General features: G+C 42.2%; 1 protein-coding gene and 1 long non-coding RNA gene across 3 annotated transcripts; one reads left to right on the forward strand and one right to left on the reverse strand.

The window, feature by feature from the left end:
* Positions 1–5,759: 5,759 nt before the first annotated feature.
* LOC26532391 (uncharacterized) lies at positions 5,760–6,479 on the forward strand. Its single transcript, XM_015182228.2, has 2 exons — positions 5,760–5,974; positions 6,037–6,479. The coding sequence occupies exons 1-2, from the start codon at positions 5,795–5,797 to the stop codon at positions 6,310–6,312; spliced, it is 456 nt and encodes a 151-aa protein (XP_015037714.1). The 5' UTR covers positions 5,760–5,794; the 3' UTR covers positions 6,313–6,479.
* Positions 5,760–6,708, reverse strand: LOC117185670 (uncharacterized). Of its 2 annotated transcripts, none has more exons than XR_004471145.1 (2): positions 6,490–6,708; positions 5,760–6,216 (listed from the first exon to the last, which is right to left on the reverse strand). It is a non-coding gene; the product is annotated as an uncharacterized lncRNA (long non-coding RNA). The 2 variants fall into 2 exon arrangements; XR_004471144.1 differs by lacking the exon at positions 5,760–6,216 and adding an exon at positions 6,348–6,425.
* Between the last annotated feature and the right edge of the window lie 10,570 nt (positions 6,709–17,278).

Consider the following 17,278-nt stretch of genomic DNA (forward strand, 5'->3'; position numbering starts at 1 on the left):
ACAGTATCGGAATACTATTTCTTTTATTATAGTTACTTGTCCAACCAGCCACAAAGAAAGCAGCGCAATCTTTGGAAGTGAAAATAAATATTTGTGAAAATAACCAATTATATAAAATTGTACATTTCATACTGAGAGTAGGAGTAGCATTAGTTGTCCCACACATTCCCAAAACCAGAGCTAGCAGTATGAATACGGTCAACCTCATGATGTTACGTTTCAATATATGTATACTGATAATGCAATTCAGCTGTAATGTAACTTTCATGGATAATTTGTAATAAGCCTTTCAAATGTGATTAGAGCCCCCATGCACCGACAAGACAATCTCGGCAGATTGGAAGTATAAAATTTCTCATATTTACTTGGCCAACAAAAACTGTAAGTTAGTTTTTTTTATTCTTTAAAAAGAGGAATAACTTGACTTTATTCCTATTTATATTTCTATTGATCATAATCAGAGTGGTGGTAGACAACAATACGACTATAGTTATAATATAATCCAATCATATTTAAGAACCATTACAAATGGAATTAGATGTATGATATTAGTTGGCCATTTAGATGGTTATTAGTCATAGTTAGTAGATTCAACCTTTACTTCTCCATTCGGATCACATTCTGAAAATCGTTAAATGTAATAATTATATTTCTGTAAATTGATGTACTTGCCTTTAAAATCCGCTATGGCTTCCGTTTTGCATTTTCCCGTTTTGCAATCTGAAAAGCAGGAGATATTATCATAAAAGGTCGATAGATCAATCGTTAGTTACCATTCCAAGATTCCTCAAACGTAGTGGCGCAAGCTATAGAAATGGAAAAAAATGTTAGCAACACAACAAATTTAATTCATTCTGTATACCTTCCTCCTCGGGAGTTTTATGGCAACTCACTCGCAGAACGAGGGCCAACAATACGAATAGGATCGACCTCATGATGCTTCGTTTCAGTATGAACTAAGCTTTTATTTGCAGCATTCATGGATCTCCTCCTCTAAACCGTTTCAAATGTGATTAGATATATGATATTATATGGGGTAAAATACCATTGCAATTAGCTCAGGAACTCCAGTAGTGAGTCTCTAGCTTGACCAGCTGGAGACAGGTCCTTTGCCGGCTGCTGCTTCATTTCAATTTCCGGAATTTTTAGCCCTCACATTGCGATAAGTTGGCAAGACCAGGACCAGGGAGAACCAAAAGTTGCGCAGAGTGAGAAAAACTTTGGGAATAGCTTGTGTCATGGGAAAGCGTACGATATAAAGAAATCTAAGAAAGTGGGCAAAGTGTTTTTGTGCTTTTCGAAGGCAACTAAGCGCGAAAAGTTTCCCTTTCTCCCACTCTCTATATATATGGCAAGGACAACGACAACGCCAACGAAGACGACGATGTTGGAGCTCTAAATAAAATAAATTCGATTCGCATTTGGCTGAAGATGGCGAAAAAGCCGCCAACGGGCCTCCTCCTCTCCTACTCCACCCGCGACTCTCGCCCTTGGCAATCATCGCTGTGCAGATTTTTTGTTTGCCGCTCGCCGGGCCCCAACTTTTCTCTGTCTTTTTTTTGCCCGTTTTGCGTTTCGCGACGCGCTGCCACATTAATTTCACTTCTTATAAATCTCACTAGCTGTCCCCCAGTTGCCCACCCATCGACCCATCCACTGTGGAATCCAACTTAAAGTTACGTTGGGCTGACGCTGGCCCTTAAAGTCACAAGTTGTTTGAACCATAATTCATTTCCTTATCGGGTTCCATTCAATGCAAACACACACACCCTCACATTTCTTTTGTTTGCCATCTTTTCAATTAGTGTCAATATTTTAATCGCTTTCGATTAATTTCAATTTGCTCGGCTATTTTTCAACAAAAACACTGAAAATTGCTTGCATTCGCTAGCAAATATTGACAGACTTGTAATTTTAGCTAAACGATGGGCCTGGCCCAGAGCCTAGCCCTGGCCTTGGCTCTGGCCCTGGCCCTGGCATAGATGAAATCTGAGTGCCCTACAGCCATATGGAGTAGGGTATATGTACAGAGTTTAGGTAGATCCCAAAAAACGACACCTGAAAAAAAATAATTGCCTGATGTGCACATATGGATATGCATATTCCATAGATAAATTTCTATTGCCTAGTTAGGGGGGAAAAAAGCGTGAAGTCTGCCCGAATTGCTCTTTGTTTGGATACTTCTAGTTGAGTGCATTGTCTCAGGGAAGGGTATAGAAATGATAACAGCTGATTGCTGATTGCTTAGGAAACTTGAAATAGATTCAATTTACATATATTGAATATATATTAAATATATTATATACTTCAAAACTTAAGTGTTGGCTCTTTGACTCATAGCGTAGTTTGTGGACAGGCTAAAAACACTAATTTATCATTGTATCTTTTTTGCAAATTTTCCGTAAATTCTTTACTTGTTCATATTTGAATACACACTGAATTGGCAACTAATTTAAATTCATTCACATGGAATTGTTTTTGTGTGTATTTTGCGGGTCGATCCACTTCAATTGTAACAGCAAAAATATGCTAAAAAAGGTTTTGGTTTTTATAAATAAAATAAAATTCAGGTACAAAAAAATTAGGAAACAATATTTACAGGTTTTCATGGTTGTAAAGGCTTTTTGAGGTCCATAAAAAGTTTTTCTGTCTAATGTACAGGACGAATTGACATGTTTAATGTTTGGTGGGGAGAGGTCGGGGACGCGGCAATAAAAGCCATATAATGGCATTTGGCAGTAGGAAAATATTGAGCAATAAAAGTCGCACAAAAACCTAATGAAAACAAACAAAACTATAAATTCGCCAGCATAAAACTCCACGATTGGCAAAGCATTTAACACAAAACAAATAAACATTTAAGTTTTATTTATATTTATTTATGCTTTACCCCTCACATTTCTCTGCCACATTCTCCGCTTAATCATGTTAAAAGCCAAATGCTGTGCGAACAAGTTCGTGGCAATGAAACAACTGTTTCGTATATCTGTGGATGTGGATGCGAAATTGGAGCTGAGTAAATTGCATTTGACATTGCGTTTGAGTCTGAAATGGATGGGAGCCGGGGAATGACAAGTCAAAGTCGCTCATATGAACCGGAAAAAAGCAACGAAAGCATTTTGAACAACAAATAAGAATGCATTTTCGATATTACGACTAAAAGGTACTCTCTACAAGGGAACAATCTAATAAAAACTTGATCGATGCTTCATCATTTCCACGAATACCCATTTACTCCACTTGTAACGGGTAGAATAAACTTAGCCCACATCTGTTTCTCTTTCTTTTTTGAATGTCTTTGGGTTATAGCTGTTGTGGTCGTTGTGGATTGACTTGTGGTCGGAGAATATGTACGATATACTCACACATGTGGGTCAGTCGGGCGATTGTGTGGTCTGTCAAAATGACAGAATATATTCTGCCCCTCATATCACAGAGCGTATGTTGGGTGAATAAAAAGAAAATAACTGGAAATCCATTTGACTGTCAGTGGGGATAATTGTAGTCATAATATTCTAAATCTTCACCCCCTGTCTTCCACGACTGACAGCCTAAGCTATAAGTGCTTTATTCGAGCTGGAATTGCTAATTTGCGTCAAGTATTCAATTACTTGTATTTGGCTTAAAGAATATGCTTTAGGCCGTCCTTTGCCCGTCCTTCACATATTGCTTAGCCATTTGTCAGAGACCCAAATCAAAGAAGAGCTCTTCCCCCATCCATATATCAGGCCGGGCTACCTCAACTATTAGGCTTAAACGGTTGTTTGTGGTCTCAGCGACCGTAATTATAAGTTAAGCTGCTATTAATTATGGCGCCTAATAGAGAGAGGAGTAGTAGGTGGCTACACAGCCCATATGCTTAACCTCAACGTCGGCATCATGGCCCACACCTATACTATACGTATACTCGTACATATTGGCTCATCCATAAGCAGTGCAGTGCATATATCAGGCATCCCAGCCGCCCAATAGTCTAATCGCTTCGGCGGGCAAAATCGCTTTTCGGGTGCGCGCAACCCCAAAACGAACCCGTAATTAATTTGCGAGTTCGGTATCAAATTTTCACAAGTGTGTGAGGGGCTGCCACGTGGTGTGCGTGGTTGTTGAGAGAACTTTGGCGCTAATTAGCAATAAATTTGATATTTGAAAAGGAACTGATTGAGCCGCCAGAGCTCCTCCTCTGTTCGTGGATTATGATATATTGCTGCTGATGAAGGGGCACATGTACATATGTACATACATATATCACTTAATGCTAAGAAACAATAAATTGTTTATGAGTACCTGTTTTGGCAATCGAAATATTTTAAATTGAATACCTAACAATCCATTAACTGCATCCACTTTATCGGTACCACTGCAATTAACATCCTAGAGGACACATTGGCCGTGATTACGTTATATGCCATAAATTCGTCACCATCGCTGTAAAAGCTCGCGTGTCACTCCAAGCCTGTAAAGTTCCATTTCCATCCAGGACAGGATGGGGATTCAATGGGCCCACACCTTAACCAATGACGCCTCCAGCAATCCAATCAGCAATGCAGCCACGCACCAGGGGTCCGCGGATGACATGGTGCGATCCGCCTCGTCACTTTTCCGACTTTGATCTTTAATAAACAATTAAATTGTATTTTAATGGATTCGATTTTCAGTCACATAACGACTTCATTCCTGCTAATCTATTCCACTCATCTCACTGAGAATGAGCACCATCTTATAGATGGCTTTGAATTGTTAGGCTTGAGCCGATTTTGACAATTTATTATTTGCATTTTGCATTAAATACAATATCATTATATTAATTATATAGTTTGATTATTGATTGTTATTGTTCAGCCGAAGCATTATGCCAGTGATGAATCGTGCAACGATGTTGCTGCTATCATCGTAATCGTCGAACGAAAAGCCTCGCACCTCTCTGTGCCAGGCCTGGCCTGAGTACTCGCCGTTCCGGTTAACCACCGGATGTGGCTGGTATCGGCCAACACCATAGCCGACAATGAGGCCTGTAGCACGATCCACAACGCAGCCAATGACCAAGGGGCCCTGGATCGGGATCAGTGATGTAGTTGATGACTCATTGAGGGCACTGGCCAGACCATTTGCCATCTCGTTAACCGCTTCCTCACTTTCTATGGCCCCGACTGCATCCTGCAGATAACGGGCTATTCTGTGGCCATTGAATGAATAGACCCCCGTCCGGAATCCTATTGGCATGCTATACGAGCCAAAAAAATTGTTATTGCCAGCGTCTAACAACGGTGCAACGCGAACCAGATAATATTCTGGAGATTCCTCTGTATCTGGTTGTAGCGAAAACGTATTCCTTATATTGCGGATATACCTTCCCATAATGGATTTGTACTGAATCCTCCTTCTAATTTTTGGTAAAGTTGTAAATTTTGCAAATTCACTTTGAATAAGAGATGGAACAAGCGTAGTACTGCCAGAGCAGGACCTATCGGTAGATGTCATCGATGTTTGGTTTTCCACAACGGACATCGATGTTTATTCTCAAAGAGAAACAGAAGGTTGTTACGCGTATATCTAAGGCAAAAAAGCAAAAACGCGCAGCTCGTTAACCGAACCAATAACCGACTAATAATCGAGGAAATATAGAACTTAATAGCCTCTGCACACTGAGCCCATCCCGGGGGAATGGTGGGATTTTTTGACAAATGTGAAATTCCGATTCACACTGCCACCATCCACCATCCAACATCCATCAAAAACAGCTGATGCCAATAACAAGTTCATTAAATTTGCGCGGAAGATTTATTAATTCTTAATAATGGATGATAGAGATATAGCAATTATTTCGGCTGTGGTTGCACAGCAAAATATTTTCTTGCACCAACTAATAATGTTGCTTAATGATGATGACGATGAGGACTTTAACTTTGACGAAGATGAGATGCTTGACTGGGTCACTGCCATAAAAACACAAAAGCCAGGAAGGTTATGGTCGTATGTGAGTACTTCTACTAACTTCAACCAAAGTTTAAAGTACAAGGACATATTTTATGGTTTTAGAAGCGGTTCGGGACATTTTGGGAGAAAGATGTACCAGAAAACAACGAGGCGTTTTTCAAAGAGAGTTTCCGAATGGAGAGGCACTGCTTTGATATTTTAGTGAATCGGCTTGAAGTGCTGCGAAAGAAGGACACCAACTGCCGAGCTGCAATTCCTTTGGAAAAGCGCATCGCCATTGCGCTATACACTTTAGGCTCGTCCTCTGAGTACCGAACAGTTGGCAGGCTTTTCGGTGTAGCTCCAAACAGTGTGTGTAATGTACATGTACACATGTGAATTTTTGCGTGGTCCGCGCAAATCTTCAATTTTCTCCTGCCATATGTCAACCAGCAGGCACTCAAGCGCGGCACTCCATTTCACCCTGCCGCCTGCTGTTGTTCTCTTGTTTGCTGCATTGTGTAATAATATTATATATTATAAACAATAAAAAACAAATATATCTATTCAACGTACCACTGGAGGAGTTTTCTGGCACTAAATCCATTTTATTAATAAGTTTTTGGTCTGCTGTCCTTCCGAGCTGTTCTGTTGTTGTTTTTGTTTTTTGTTAATTTTGTCACAATCATTGTTTACGTTTTCGCAGTGAATACCATTTTTCCATTGTGAATGACAATTATTCAGAGTTGCATTTGAAAACCATCGGCTAACTATCGCATAGAAACGTGCGGTTTAGGAACAATTAACTGGGAAATTTTCAGAACGGCAAAACCTTACGGACCATCCCCGAAATGGATGGTGGATGGTGGATGGTCGTCAGTGTGAAAAGCCTATAACTTAACAAAAGAACTAAGATTGCATTCAAAACAAAGATTGCAAGTCAAAACAGGATGGGGATTCAATGGTCCCACACCTTAACCAATGACGCCTCCAGCAATCCAATCAGCAATGCAGCCAAGCACCAGGGGTCCGCGGATGACATAGTGCGATCCGCCTCGTCACTTTTCCGACTTTGATCTTTAATAAACAATTAAATTGTATTTTAATGGATTCGATTTTCAGTCACATAACGACTTCATTCCTGCTAATCTATTCCACTCATCTCACTGAGAATGAGCACCATCTTATAGATGGCTTTGAATTGTTAGGCTTGAGCCGATTTTGACAATTTATTATTTGCATTTTGCATTAAATACAATATCATTATATTAATTATATAGTTTGATTATTGATTGTTATTGTTCAGCCGAAGCATTATGCCAGTGATGAATCGTGCAACGATGTTGCTGCTATCATCGTAATCGTCGAACGAAAAGCCTCGCACCTCTCTGTGCCAGGCCTGGCCTGAGTACTCGCCGTTCCGGTTAACCACCGGATGTGGCTGGTATCGGCCAACACCATAGCCGACAATGAGGCCTGTAGCACGATCCACAACGCAGCCAATGACCAAGGGGCCCTGGATCGGGATCAGTGATGTAGTTGATGACTCATTGAGGGCACTGGCCAGACCATTTGCCATCTCGTTAACCGCTTCCTCACTTTCTATGGCCCCGACTACATCCTGCAGATAACGGGCTATTCTGTGGCCATTGAATGAATAGACCCCCGTCCGGAATCCTATTGGCATGCTATACGAGCCAAAAAAATTGTTATTGCCAGCGTCTGACAACGGTGCAACGCGAACCAGATAATATTCTGGAGATTCCTCTGTATCTGGTTGTAGCGAAAACGTATTCCTTATATTGCGGATATACCTTCCCATAATGGATTTGTACTGAATCCTCCTTCTAATTTTTGGTAAAGTTGTAAATTTTGCAAATTCACTTTGAATAAGAGATGGAACAAGCGTAGTGCTGCCAGAGCAGGACCTATCGGTAGATGTCATCGATGTTTGGTTTTCCACAACGGACATCGATGTTTATTCTCAAAGAGAAACAGAAGGTTGTTACGCCCATATCTCAGGCAAAAAAGCAAAAACGCGCTGCTCGTTAACCGAACCAATAACCGACTAATAATCGAGGAAATATAGAACTTAACTTAACAAAGGAACTAAGATTGCATTCAAAACAAAGTACAAATAAAAATACTAAATACGGGAAAGGTACATGAGTACGAGTATTAATAATTGAATAAGAAAAAGGGAATTAGTGGTGGATATAATGTAAAGGGACCGAGTGTAAGACCCTAAAAATGTTAGGCAGGGACAACGGTTTATAGTTTCTAGTTGGAATGTATATAAAATAAGTATTTATTTGAAAAACATCGCTATTTCATAGATGTTTTGCTCTGAAAACATCAACCACATCTATCGGATCTATATCGATATAAACAAATTAATTTCCCTCTTAGTAACCTATCCGAATGTTAGAGTGGCGCATTTTCATGGAAATCCTGTGTTTGAGACTGATTTTTCCCAGCGTTTCCATCTTCATTACTTGCTCGTATATTCCGCCGTCTTCTGAAATCTCATTATACGTACAGAAGGTGTCTGCTATGAAAACTCTTGCTTCTTTGCTATCAGATAGAGATCACGTGATAGTTCTAGGTGCTTTAAACTTGCCAGGTGCTGTTGGCCTTCGGTAAACGAGTCGAACAACCAGTTCGGTTTGTTTGATCTGTCCCAGTCTGTAGCCAAATATGTGATTCCTTGCAACGATCGCTTAATCTGTGCCTTGCATCTGATCCGACTATTTCCACATGGTGGCAGTATTGCTCATGAAAAATTTGACATAGCACTGCAATGCCGAAGTTTCCATTGGATGGCTTTACAGTGGCAGCTTTGCATCACATCCAGAGTGAACAGTAAGTGTCTCTTCGGGTATTCAATGTTCTCTCAGCCAATGTCAATGGTTTCAGGAGAGGCCGTCGTTGCTTGTGCTGCGGTCCAAAGCCGTAGTGTTGCGCTTAGGCTCACAGATGCACGAAATTCACCCCAGAATGCAAGACTTTGAACAAATTTCATGGATGAACGTACGTAAGTTCATATATTTGTATTTATGGAAATCCGCAAGTGCTTACATCAATTTGGTACCAAACAACCAGCTTTTCTAATGGCGAAAAGTTGAGTTAGTTTCAATTGTTCGATTATCCAAATATTTCAACCCTGCCCTTCCTATCGTGTGAACTATCGCCACTAGCAACAAAAAAAACTAACAGATTGAAAACATCGGATGTTACAGTAAGTTTTGCGCTTAACAGCTCTCAGACGTGTGTATATATTTCCCGGAAAAATTGTAGAAAAATGTAGAAATGTAGAAATGTAAAAATGTTACATTAAATATAATTAAATTCTTGCAAACATTTCGCTTTTCTTTGGACTTTTAGTTCTTTCTTCTCTCATATTACCTATTCATCTGCTTATCTTTTCCATTATCCGACGATAATCTCACTGATCAAGATTACCAAATGTAAGACGGCTTTGAAGACGATTTGGTGTATGCCGGTGTTGGGGCAAATACCGCTCACAATCGGTAAGAAGCTCAAGTACTGCGTTTCCGGATCTATTTCGGGCACCATTTTGCCCGCCATACATCCGATGAAGTCTCCGGTAACCCGGTCCATAACGTACACAACCGACAGGTGACCGTGGATCGGACGTTGGACCAATTGCGGCATACACGTTGACAATTTCAACACCAGGCATAGTTTGTGGGCCACGCTGTTAATCTCTTCCTCGGTGACGGGCCGGTTCGGTTCCGTTTGAGACCGGGCGTTGGTCAGCAAGATACGTCCAAATTCGATGGGGTCGATGATGTAGCACTCGCTGTTAGCTAGTGAATGGGGCTCCACCACTAAGCCGTACATTCTAGTCGGCAAAAGCGCCGAGAATGCGTAGTTTCCATTATAAAATGGACCCAACACAATCGGAGTATTCAAATCAGGGTCCTCCAAACACGACAAAGGGAACGTGTGCACTTCCTGGTCGGCGCCGCTGTAGTCCACGTTACCCTCCGGTCCAGCGACGTGGTTTGGCATGGCAGTTTCCACCGAAGCAGAGGTGTCAGCCTCATCGTGTTCTTCCTGGACACTTAAAAGCTCGTCTGGTAACATCGCCTCCACTTTAAACGATCGTCAAACTAGGCAAACTAAATCTTTTTATACAAAATGTACTAGTTAGAGACTAGCGTGCCGTCTATCGTAACTATCTCGTAACTATCGATCAATACAATTGAATGTCAAGTGAGTAAAACATCGTTTTATGTCTTTTAGTCGATAGTAAAGAATATGTATTTATTTTATTTATTTAGTTGCGAATATGCGCTGCCTGCACTCTGCAATATTATTGATTATTTTCTATATTAACTTAATCCTACGAGCACTTGTATCACTGTATATCTCTCTTCCGCTCTACATTTTGGAGCAGTCTCCTCTCCCGGTGTCTGGCTGTCGGTAACCTTGATTGCCATCACCGTCAGCTGCTGAGACGCAACCAATTGCGAAAGTAATCAAGCATACAGAACACCGCACCCCAAACTCTGTGCAAGTGGGAAATAGAAATGGAAAAAAGATGGAAAAGGAGAGAGAGGGAAAAGTCGTGCATAAATCAATTTGAAATGAAACGTACACTCCGTGTACTTTGTCGCTACTTGTAAGCGCCTCCGCCTTCGACTTCGCCTTCGCCAACGTCACCTCCTGCTGGCTCCCCGGATGGCTATCCACGGATCGGCCCATCCTGGCAACAATGTATCCGCGCGGAGCTCTACATAAATTTACCGGGGAAATCTGCATAAAATCAGCGCTAACAAGCAGCCGCCTCCGCGACCGGGAGCCAACATCTTTTTCCGGCTACACAAGAGTTTCCGTTTGAGTGAACCGCACCGCAGCGCACCGCACCGCACCGAGAGGAGTATGGGTGGGTGGAAAACGCAGAGAGGGTACAGGAGTACGGTAGGTACAACGTCTCAATATTGCAATCCTGTCAAGGCCGTGAAATTGACTGAATGAAACTTACAAAGCTGTCAAACAAGCTTAGCATTTGACATAGTGCCAAAGAAGCTACCACGGATCCCGTTGAAGAATTAACCATGTGGAGAACACAGATATATGGAAATGATTGGAGCCGCTTTCAAATGCCAGAAATGCCAGAATGTGCACTTTCCAAGCGTGAAACCATTGGCAACCGTAAGGAAAATGGGTAACGATATAAATTACGGTTTCCACTGAATGGGGGATTTGGGTTTTTGGAATTGGGTGAGAATTGGGCTTGTTTGCACAAGCCAGTGACAGTCATCACTAATTGCCAATGAGATGGAAACAGCACGAGAGGAGACCACTTGTTTACAGACCATTGGATACATCGACCATTTGCCATGGCCCTGGCCAAACCTGAACACTTAACACTGTGGCTTGTTGACATGGAAACTGACTTAAGGTTAGGATCTGCAGTGCCATTGCAGCAACCTCCGTTTCGTTCCGTCACTGCCTCTGTCGTAATCCGAATGTAACACAAACTTCGCTGCCAAGTTTACGACAATTTGCTAAGTCATAAACTTGGGCCGGAGCAAAACCACACCACACCAGGGCACAGAACCAGGGCCTCACAGCAGGATGATATTCACTGGGATAGGTCAGTCCATGGATGATGGGCCTCGGGTGGAGTTGCGGCTCTATAGAGCAAACAAACATACGGTAACTGCCAGCTGGTCCAGGAGCACAGTGGAGGATGTGGCCAACGACAGACTTTATGTTTATGTAAATTACCATGTCTTCCGGAGAGTGCAAAATATGATCCCTCCACATCCCACAACCCACCCCACCCACAGCCACACAGTCAACGCATAAACTTTAAATTGTTGACTAAAACAGAAGCGAAGCACTACCCAAGTAATTTCATATCAAATAAATAGTTGAGCTGGGTAATAAAACAAAGGCAGCAATACATCAGAATTCCATTTGCCCGGCAATCTAGCGACATGCAAAGTGAGTAACAGACGAAAATAGTATATACATAATCCCGGGTTCATGCCAAGGATCTCCCACCCCGGCCAGCACTTGCAGGGCGCTCTTCCTGGCGGAGTGTGAGTGCTCGAAAAACAAGTTTGTCATTACCAGAGCGACACGCTGGAGACGAAGATGAAGTTCCCGATGCATGTTTTGCTCTTCCTCCTCTCCACTCGAGCACGAGCACTAGTACGAGTACTTTCTTCCAGCTTCCCTTTTTTATTTCTTTAAGCCAGGACTACATTTGCATTTGACAATTGCGAGCGCCACTGTTGTAAAATTTGCAATGTAAAGCGCAAAATGAGACACAGTCCATCCAATCGTAGGCACAGTGGGACAGAGGCCCACGTACCACCACATAAACATACCCGATACTCAGTTTCCATACGGGATTCCCAATCAAATATCTATCTTATGATAGAACTTAATGCATTGATTGTATAGTTCAGCAAAGTTTGATTATCTTTCGATAGTACCCCCAACATCAATGATATATACCTTTTCCAATTACCCCGTCCACAGTGCAAGGACGACGACGACACATGACAATGTGACTGCTACTTCCACCCACACTTATTCGTTCAAACGGAAAAAAACGAAATAGAAAAGAGGAATAGAAGGCTAAGCGGAAACTGGAATCGAGACACCGACGACTGGCAGATGCTAATCCAGTTGCGCTTTTGTGTCATTCGCATTGTCACATTTGCTGGGCCCTCGTTGATAATGGCCCCGGGCTTTATTGTTCCTCCCGTTTCAGGCCAGACGCCAGTCAAGCAGCCGCCGCCGTCGTCGCCCATCCCATTATCCGTCCTCGTTGACTTGACTGGATGCCATTGCCATCGCAGCATCATGCCCATGCCCCCTGCCACATTACACACGCCACTTGGCAGAACTCATCTCATTAAGCTCTGCATGTGCACATGCTGAAGTTGTTCTTCAATTTGCGTCTGCCTCTGCTTTCGATCTACATACATATGTACATGCCCATGCCCATGCCCACTGACAAAGCTTTTTTGAAAGTCCTTTTTTCACTCAGTTTTCTTTCACTTTTATTCCACTTTTTTTTGACATTCAGGAGTACAATTTTCTTTTAGTTTTGTCAACTAATTCTTGTCTACATCCTGAAGAGAGAGCTTTAAGAGCAACACAACCTGAAGACAGGACGACGAGTTCACGAAAATTTATTACGCCGTGGGGTAATTTATTTATTCGAATTATTTTTTTTTTTTTTGTTTACCAATTGAATGAATGCGAAAATCTCCAATGTGCAATTTCCATTATGTGAATGGAGCGGAATAAAAGAGAACTACGAGTATCTCGATATATTTGTGGATTCGATTCGCATATATAGTATATATGTATATAGTATAAAAACACATAACATCAGCAATTACAGAGGCACAGAAGGGGAGAGGAGAGACCTTTTTACGATATCTTGGTTATTTGCTGAGGCGGGTCAACGTTGCGGCTACTCAATCAATATTGGCTTTTCCACACACATTTGGCATACAATCGTATCTCGATGTGTTATATGCCTTCTGTTTGCTGGTCAAACATCAGACTCCGCAACACAGCATCACAGCAAGAAGTGAAATGAACAAATAAATTAAATTAAAATGTATACAAACATAAATTATTTAGAGATAATGTACTGAGGTCAGTGGAGCGGCTAACAATAACCAGTAACCAGCAACCGAATAGCCAACAGCAGCAGCATCAGTGGGCCACCACAATAAATGCAATAAAACCAAATTCAATTGGTGGCCAGAACCAAGGCGATGAAGACAAAGTGGGTGAAGAGATGGCCAAGACCAAGGGGTGGTTCCACCTCAGACCAGGAAAGAGGGCCATGACACTGGTGGCCAAGTAAGAGATGGTGGAAACAAAGAGGCCAAAACACCAGAGGTGGGGATCACAGCAAGAAGCAAACAAAGACAAATAAGCGAACGGCGGCGTCCCAAAAGTGAATTCCAAATAAATCACCCAAAATGAGAGCTCGACGAAGAAGGAGACCAAGAAGAAGTTGGCCAGTAACGAAGCGAGGCCCTGTCTCTTGACTTGTTTGGCCATTTGTTTTGGCTCTTGTACATTTCACTTTGTGTATTTTCTGGTTTAGTGACTTTGACCTGGCGCGAATACCAGAGAAATCATTTATTGAATTGTCTTCCCGAAATAAGAAGAATCGAAATTATATGTGCGAAATCAACAATACAACCACAAAAATACTTTACGGAATCAAGAAACTTTTCAAAAATGTTTTTAAAGTAACTTTTGCTCCAAGGATGTTTTTAAATGTGGAAAAATTTGTGTAAATTTGATGAGAAATCCCCTAAAGATGCATCTACCTGTGAAACACTCATATTATTGATAAATCTATTCCATTTAAGTACTTCAATTTTTCGTTTGAATAAATTCATTTCTGTAAAATATTTCTCTCAAATTGCATTCACAACAGGGAAAACCTGAGGTAAGTAGCTGGCATAAGCTTTTCTTTTTTCCCCCATTTCGATTGTAGCTGCAACTTATTTAAATGCAAACCAGTGAACGAGGGAAAGACACAATCGAGTCCGGAGTCGAGAGCCCTTTTGCATCCTTTTTGCAGGCAAGTAAATCTCTGAATTGTTGCTGCTTTTTGCTGTATTCAATTTGAATGTCAAAGCCTGGGCTCAGACTGCTTTTCTTGGGATTTCCCATGTAAGTTTTAGTCCTCCTTTTGGTTAAGTAAATTTTTGAATTTAAGTGGAAAACTCTTTTGGAGCAAAAACCTTTTATTGTAGTTGACTGAATGGTAGGTTTGATTTGTTGTGGAGATGGACTAAAGATCATTTCTTAATTAATGTTTACTGTCATATCTATCATAGTAATGTGTTATTTATTTAGTTGCCCTGCATCTCCTGAACTCTCTCTCAAGCGAAATCTGTCGCCCCCTTTTGTGTTCTGGCTCTTTTAGGCCAGGTTTTTTAGAGGCCTGGGCAGTGGTGATGTTGGTCCATTCGTGGCCGCGAGGCAGTTGAAGTAAAGACGAAGTACTTTGCCAAGTTCATAAAATATTCAGCTGCACTTTAGCCAACAAACAGCCGCTAAGAAGTTGCCTGCAATAATGTTATTTTCCCAGCCGCACCTCCACTCGAGTGGAGTCCGGACTCCGGAGTGGAGTATTCTGGCGTGGCGGAAGTTGTGGAAGTGTTCCTGCTTCTTCTTCTGCTGGGGATTGGGCTGCACTCTGCTGGCTGCTGGGGATTGAGCTGAGTGGGTGGGTTATTCAAGCAAGTGGTGCCAAATGGCAGATTAAAACGGTGTTAAGTTGCGGCTGGCGGAGATTTTACTTGCGGCGGGAGCAGCTCTGGCAGTCAGGTGCTTAAGATTACGCAAAGCGAATAAATAAGCGGTTCCCGCAGGGGATAAGCGACTGTCTGGTCCTCCTCCTGGACTCCCCAGGGCATATAATGCTGCACAGATCTGGCAGAGTTGAGTTATGTCCCTGGCATTTGCCACTTACCCGCCACAGCACTAATTGCGCTAAAAATACTGCAGCAAGTATTTAAATGAAAGCCCTTAACATGTGACATTCCCATTCACGGTATGCGAATGCCTAACGAACATCCTCATCGGTTTCTGAATGGACCAAGATATGGGACCACGACCACTCTGACGACAGCGACACCTTCTGCTGCTGTCCCTGTCAGAAGCAGGGGGACTGGGGTCTTGGTGTTGAAAATGTTTGCTGCTGAAGGACACGGCACAGCAGAATGAATGCAGAAACGTCGTTGGCATTCGGTTGTGTAAACATTTTAATTTCTGCTGCTAACAAATGTGCCATAGGACCAGAAACCGAAGGACCAAAAGAACCTCAGCTGCCAGGACCAAAGCAGACGTCACCTTGCACACAGCAATGCGGCACGGGGCACGGGGCACGGGGCATGGAGTAGGCTGCAGGATGCAGGGGCTGCCCTCTATCCCAGCTGCAAGCCAACATGTGGACCACGGTCGAAATGCCTTTGTCTCCACCTCCCCGTCTTCTGCTCCCTCATTCTGTTTGGGACATGGCCAAGACTAGTACTGGTGTGTTTCCACAATGCGAGTGTGAATTTGCAGCTTCAATTTCAATGTAAAAACCCAACGAAGCCAAAGGGAAACGAGGTGTCGAGGCCTGCTTTTGGACCCAGAGATGTGATAAGTGTGTTTTTTGAGAAGATTGTTAAATTACAAATTGGGAAATGGAAAAGATTCCTTCCTAATTTCCTTATGGATCAGATGAAGCGCAAGTCACATTGCGATTAATCAGTATAGACGACATCTGCGAAATAGATTGCAACGAAAAGCTACGAAATACAGAGTACAGAGCTCTCATTAAGTTTTCCCAGGTCAGAGATTTCTTCTCCAATTCCACATCATTTTTAAGGACATACTTTGGATATTAAGGATAAGTTTCACCTCAATATATATCCAATTTATTTCTTGATTCCTTTAGCCAGTCACGACTCACGTTCCCACCTCTGTTCGAACTTTGGGTCCTTGTACAGTGTATGAAAATCTGAGGCTTTTGTACATTTTCGCTGCAGTCTCAAAATGCCGTTTATGTTGCACGCCTGGACCTGGACCCACTCACTCTCACTCACTTACAGAGCCACGAACGAGCACACTGCCTGCCTCCTTCCACACCCACTTCGAGGGAATATGTTTTTTGTTCATTTTATGGCCTTTTCTGGTGCCATAAACACCAACACCTCCGTCATACCGCCGACCATTATGGGTATGCTTGGCAGTGCATCCCCCCAACCCTCCTCCTGCAACCATTATGGGGCATGCCTCTGTATGCCTGGGTAAAGTGCAAAAAAGAGAGAAGACATCTGAAAACCGCATTTGGTTTCCACACACAGAGGACCTCTAATGTTTAGAGATGTGTTTGCATATAATATTTATAAAATAGGGAAAGCGAAAATGGATGCGGGGACTGAGAATGGGACTGTGGCAGGATGGCTCTAAGCTTTTTGTGTGTGAAAATATCAGATATGCATTTCAAGGATACAATTACAAAAGCAAAGCAAAGCCACCACCACCGCCCCACAGCACAGCACTGACAAGAACTGGAATAACTTTTGCAGTTGCTCATCCTCATTGTACAACTAATGTTCAAATTTGGAAAATTTTAACAGCAAAAGCAGCTGAAACAGAAGGAGATCCAGAGAGAGGAAAGGCATCGGCATCGTGAGCCAGAAACTGTGGCAAGTATTTGGCATTCGCCTTCATTTAGCTGACAGTTTATTATTTTTAATGAGGCATATTATAATCAACATGCCACCAGGCGCCGCCACTCATACATATTTGAAAACACCAACCACAGCAATCGCTGATTTTGACAGCG

This window comes from Drosophila pseudoobscura, chromosome 2 (genome assembly GCF_009870125.1).
Source record: "Drosophila pseudoobscura strain MV-25-SWS-2005 chromosome 2, UCI_Dpse_MV25, whole genome shotgun sequence".
NCBI lineage: Eukaryota > Metazoa > Arthropoda > Insecta > Diptera > Drosophilidae > Drosophila > Drosophila pseudoobscura.